General features: G+C 41.2%; 1 protein-coding gene across 1 annotated transcript in view; it reads right to left on the reverse strand.

The window, feature by feature from the left end:
- Positions 1–3,717, reverse strand: part of lrrc58b (leucine rich repeat containing 58b) — a 43,594-nt gene extending 39,877 nt beyond the window's left edge. Inside the window, exon 1 of the mRNA XM_067993020.1 lies at positions 3,085–3,717. Within this exon, the coding sequence (XP_067849121.1) occupies positions 3,085–3,560 (476 nt within the window). The 5' untranslated portion in view covers positions 3,561–3,717. The remainder of the gene's footprint in view (positions 1–3,084) is intronic.
- Between the last annotated feature and the right edge of the window lie 2,283 nt (positions 3,718–6,000).

The raw sequence follows: 6,000 nt of genomic DNA on the forward strand, positions 1-6,000 counted from the left end.
ATCAGAAGAAAGAGTCTTTCCCTGTTCACTATCAAAACTCTTCATAATACAAGTGACATTTGAAATTGTAATTTTTTTGGGTGTATGTTGCTTCTTTATTTTACCCTACTTTAATTTTTGGGTCTGTAACTGAACACCTTTCTGAAAGTAAAGTACTGATGAAAAGAAACAATTAGTTCATTAGGATGGCATATTTGCTGAAGAAGCTTTTGCAACTGGGGTTCTTGATGACGTGTCAGAATAGGCGCTATCTACACTACAACGGTCATGATAAATTTAACACAAGCATTTCAGATAACAGCAACACATACTTTATGTTCAAAAACCTGAGTTGATTCATAATTTTGGTGGGTTCATCTATTGTCAACGGAATAAATTCAGAGTTCACACTAGTTTTGAATTGATATCTGTGAAAGAGTATAATTATGTCAGCATACCTGCCTTCTGCAATAGTTCCATTAACCTGCTTTAAGCTTTAGCTACTCTTGACTGCAACTGTCTTTTTGCAAAAATGCTTCACTGTTCATTTTTTTTTTACAAACATGTAATGCAATAGCATAAAATCAATGAATGAATTTCACATGACATCGTCGAGGCAAAAATGATGTACAGCTCTTCTCCCCTCCCAAACGAAAAAAATATTTACAGATGCTTTCACAAGTTCAGTGCCATTTAATGCATCTAAATGTTCAACACAAATAAGATTTGAGAGAGAGATGAGGTTTCATGTGCACACTAGTGCCAACAGAGATCTTGTTTTTGGTCAGACATGCACAGAAACCCATCACCACGTTGAAGAGTTTCCAAAACAAGATACAAGGAAATCCACACAGACAGCGTTTCTGGTTGTCTGCTACTGAATGCATGGTTGCTTAGTAGAATACATCCCACTTACTTAAGTCCAGATAGCTTACGTGCAGGTTGGCAAAGCCAAGGCTTAGGGATGCTCCCAGTGTGTGCAGGGGTACCGCTGGAATCTAACCACTAAAACCATGCAACTTACCAGTACAGAGAACAGGTAAGCTTCCTGTTGCTTGTCCAGCCAAGATCACCAAACAAGTTAGGGCATTTGCTTGCTGGTTATCTGGAGCTGAGTGGGAAGAATTCCAGCCCCGGTAATGGGTCTACTTGTGCCAGGCTGTCTAGCCAATCAGGAACAGTGCCCTCAAGTACTGCAGACCTGTGTGGCTAAGGTATTGGATTATTGAGTCTGCCACAATGGGTTGACATGGTTATGAACAGCCATTACCAGGCATGTCATCTTGGAATTATCTTGACCCTAAGGAGGCCCTGTTTGACAAAGAAAGGAGGGGGAAGCGCTTTTAATCCACATCGGACTCATTCCAGGAATGGTTTTCTTTTATTAAAATGCAATTCTGATGCTATAGTTTACAATGGGGTTTTACTTCAACAGATCTCACAGCTTTAGAGGCCTGTAAGTATTATGAGCAAATCTAGTGTCCTCATTTTTTTCTTGGCATCAACATTAGTTTACCATGGGGCAGGAATGTCCCTGTAATTTTCAATTGAACAGAGACAAGCACTGCTGAAACAAATCGATTTGAAAACATTATACATTGCTCTGCAGCTTCAACCAGAAATGCAACTGTCTCATCCCCCCCCCCCCCTTTCAAAATCTGCATAACTTATCTAAACTCACTTTGAATCAGAAGAGAATTACAATACAGCATGTATCTCTCTCTTCAAATATACTTGTGACGGAATATGAGCAGTAAGTTGCATCATTTCACAAAACTGACATGGATCGGCATCAGAAGTTACAAAATTGTTAAAACAGTGAAGTTTAGACAGGTTTTCTATCTGATACTTTAACCTGGCATCAGTGTTTGAAGTCACACTGCTGAGTGCTACAAAAGTGATCTGATTTTACAGCTGCATTATAGGGGACTGAGGGCTTTTACATTAGAAAAAAAATGCAAGTTCCCCTATGAACCATGAAAAAATGCAATCCTCCCAGCATTTTCATTAGCCACCTGAAACTGCCTTTTGTGACCATCTTCATAAATGGATTAAAGATCTTTAAGCTCACACTCCAAAACTAAATCACATTGTTCCTGGTTGCACTTGGAATGGATCTTGCTACAAAACAAGCAGTCTCACGCGGTTACTTTATGTTTGTAAACAATTTTACAACACCAAGTTATAGTCCAACAATTTTATTTTAAAATCCACAAGCTTTCGGAGGCTTCCTCCTTCCTCAGGTGAATGTGGAAGGAGGAAGCCTGAGGAAGGAGGAAGGAGGAAAGAGGAAGCCTCCGAAAGTTTGTGGATTTTAAAATAAAATTGTTGGACTATAACTTGGTGTTGTAAAATTGTTTACAATTGTTAACCCCAGTCCATCACCGGCATCTCCACATCATTACTTTATGTTATGTGATCAATATCATGGGAATAAGTTACAAGGCTGTAGTCTGAGGGGCAGTGGGTTCAGCTGACACTCATCTAAATTTGAAAAATTAGATTACAGAACTTAGTTATTTTATACTGTACATACTTTTGTAAATTAAATAAATTGAAGTGACCTGTTTCTCGCTGTTGTCAGCACAGTCACAGTGGTCACAAGAGGCTAATATAATTCCATGTGACTATACTATTGAGAAAATAATTGGCAGTAATTTTATAATACATTACTAATGGGCAAGCAGGGTAAATAACAGACATGTAAACTGTCCCAAGTTGTCACTCGTTAGCATACAACCAGCCCAATACATACCTACTATTTATTTCAAGACATGTGTTATTTTGGACAATATAGATAACCGTGTATTACTGAAAAATGGCTAACGCTACCTCATGGAACAATACACTAGACAGTTACAGGGTGTATTTGTTTAAAACATAAAAGGCGCGTGACCTCAGTTTCAACAAAGCTGTCCTGGTTATCAGTGAAGCAACTTATTGAAAACACAAGTTTTATAGAAATAACTCTTCAGGGTGCAAAGGAAATTAGCTGTGTATTAGCTGTTGAAAATATTATGTTTTAGAAGTGTTGATAGGATACAGACTATTTCTTATAGTTATTACTCCCACGAGGAAAAAAATGCAAGTCTTGCAACATTTTACCTGGTTAAGTTCTCTATTTCTGGTGGAATAGTTTTGAGTCTGTTTCCCCCAAGTGAAAGAGATTTCAGTCTTTGCAATTCTAGAAGCTGAGAAGGAACCTCCTCAAAATGATTGCCACTGAAATTGACAACCTCCAAGCTCATCTTTCCTAAATCTTTGGGCAGCGAGAACTCGTCCATTCTGTTGTTTTTGGCTATCAAAGTCTTAAGTTTAGTCAGTTCCAAGATTTCGTCGCAGATGAAGGCGAGTCCATTGGAGCTGATGTCTAGGAACAGCAGATTCCTTAAATATGCGATACTTCCAGGGAAAACAGTAAATCTGTTGTGAGTCAACAGTAGCTGTTGAGTCTCGTTTTTCTTTTCTTCGCTGATGTCTTCCAAAGCCACCGTATCCAGATTCATTCTGGACAAGTTCAGCACATTGTCTCCTTCCATATTCTCCAAAACGTCCATAGCTGATCCCGGCAAAGCAAACATTTTAAACTTGATCGGGAAAATCAAATTTAGTTAACTGCGGAATACACTGCAGCGATCCCGATAACCGCAAATGATACACTCAGCCACCTCGTCAAATCTCAATGGAACACTGCCCGGACTGGTCGAACCATGAAAGTGGGTGCCCCGGAATCGGAATTGTCCATAACCCACCTCTAATGCGGATACGTGTAACTCCGACTGCGCACGTTCCGGGGCTCAGTTGGACGAGCTGTCAATCAAATCGAATGGATCACGCGGGCTGAGAGAGGCACTGCGCGCAAAGGTCGCCGCGACGAGCGTGATGTGAGCATTGTTGGGCTTTGCGCAATGACGCACCAACTAGTCGTGAATCAGGCCGGAGAGCAAGTCAAATAAGTTCCATTCCTTGCTTTCTGCAACTAAGTGAAATTGCAATGAAACAAAAAGGAATTAAGAGATTGAAGTAAAAGTTGTAGCTTGTGAACTTTTTGTGTAATTACCATTAAAACGTTTAATAATGGTCCGGCATGCTTGCGAACAAAAACCGATCAATAACTTCAAAAGCAGCCCCCCCAAAATGCAGTCAGTTCAAGAATAGCTCTGTGACAGTAAGTCGTTATTCAGGCTTTGTAACTTAAGTATACTCAACGTTCCTTTTGGAGGGGAAAAAACATAAATACATATTGAAGGCACAAAATTGGTGGTGCATATATAGGGGAGTGAGGTGTCTGGAAAATGTTTGGATACTGAATACCCCTTGCTGCTGTCAAGGGGTCTCTTCCTCCTGTATGCTCTGTTTCCTTTGGATACTATGCTTCACCTTCCAATTGCTGTTCAGGGGCTCTTGCGGCAGTTCCTAATGAATGCCTCTTTCAATTGCCATGTTATGAAGAATGCAGCAGGCTCCAGTGATCCTGGCTGGGTTGTACTGCAGGATGTCCTGTGACCTGCCTGGCTCATGGTGCCTCAGTATGCCTATGGTGTGCTCTATGATGCTTCTTGTAGAGGCATATGCCTCGTTGTATCTGTGCTCAGTAGGAATGCAGGAATGGTGCATAACGGTCATCAGTTAAGGTAGCAGTGGGAATTCTTGTTCTCTCAGGTTCCCACCCTTCACTTTATGGGTATCATGTTGCCATGTTTGACTGGCATAAAATGAAAGAATCATGATTGCTGGGTAATGAACATTGACCTGCAGTCTTGGTGCAGATAGTCAGATGCAAGCTGATCATTCATTGACTGGAAGCTTTTGATGTTCATATATTAGGCATTTCTCTGCAGGATTATTATCATCTGGACTTTGAGGAACCCTGCTATGCAATGAAAACTTAGAGCTTGGGCCTGTTACTACCTAGTGTCCATATGGAAATAATGTAGTTGTTTGTCTGGCAAACAAGACATCAGTCACCTGTTTTATCAAGCAATTTACTGCAGACTGATTGATGTTGCTGATGCCCCCACTGGCTCCTGGAAAGAGCTTGGAGCAAAAGCGCTTATGGCGATTGTTATCCTGACTGCCAATTTGTCCTTGTCATTAAATCCCTCAATGACCTTATCGCTCTCTAATTCTGTAACTTCCCCAGCCCTTCAACCTCCTCTTAGGCACTCCATTTCTCTGACTGTGGTTTCTTGTGCACCCCCCCCTCACCACCCCATCCCTTCACCCCCACCATCAGGAGCTGTGCCTTCAGCCACCCGGATCCCATTATCTGGAATTCCCTCCCTAAATTCCTCTGCTTCTCTACCTCCCTCTCTTCCTTTAAGACCCTCCTTAAAACTTACCGTGTTAACCCAGCTTTTGGTCACGGCTTCTAATAGCTCCTTCTTTCATTTGGCATCCATTTTTCCTCACCCTTTGTGAAGCACCTTGGGACATTTTTCTATGGTAAAGGCACAATATAATTGCAAGTTATTGTTGTTGTTAAAGAGTATGTGCTATTGTTTATTGTGAATAGAAATGCAGCAATTTATTTTTATCCAGTGTTTACACTTTTTATTTTCTGACAGCAGAAATATCAATGGACAGCAATAAATGGGCAGATCTCATATTCCTTGGCTAGAAGTAATATTGGGATTTATCTTCCTGGCTGACACAGGGACATAAAAACATAAAGGAGTGTGGAACTAGGAAGAGTTTGTTCAGCCCATCAACCTTATTCTTTCCATGCACCATATACAATGTATCCCATTGTTGACTCTATTCAATCCATTCAATCACCTGAGGAAAGTTTCTCCTTGTCAGGTGTTAGCCCTAGCTCAATGGTGGCACTCTTGCCTCTGAGTCAGAAGGTTGTGGGTTCAGGTCCCACTCCAGAGACTTGAGCACAAAATCCAGGCTGACACTTCAGTACAGCACTGAGGGATTGCTGCATCGTCAGAAGCGCCGTTTTTCAGATGGGGCATTAAACCGAGGCCCTGTCTGCTCTCAGGTGGATCCCATGGCACTATTCGAAGGAGAACA

Source organism: Heptranchias perlo, chromosome 11 (assembly GCF_035084215.1).
Source record: "Heptranchias perlo isolate sHepPer1 chromosome 11, sHepPer1.hap1, whole genome shotgun sequence".
Classification (NCBI taxonomy): Eukaryota; Metazoa; Chordata; class Chondrichthyes; order Hexanchiformes; family Hexanchidae; genus Heptranchias; species Heptranchias perlo.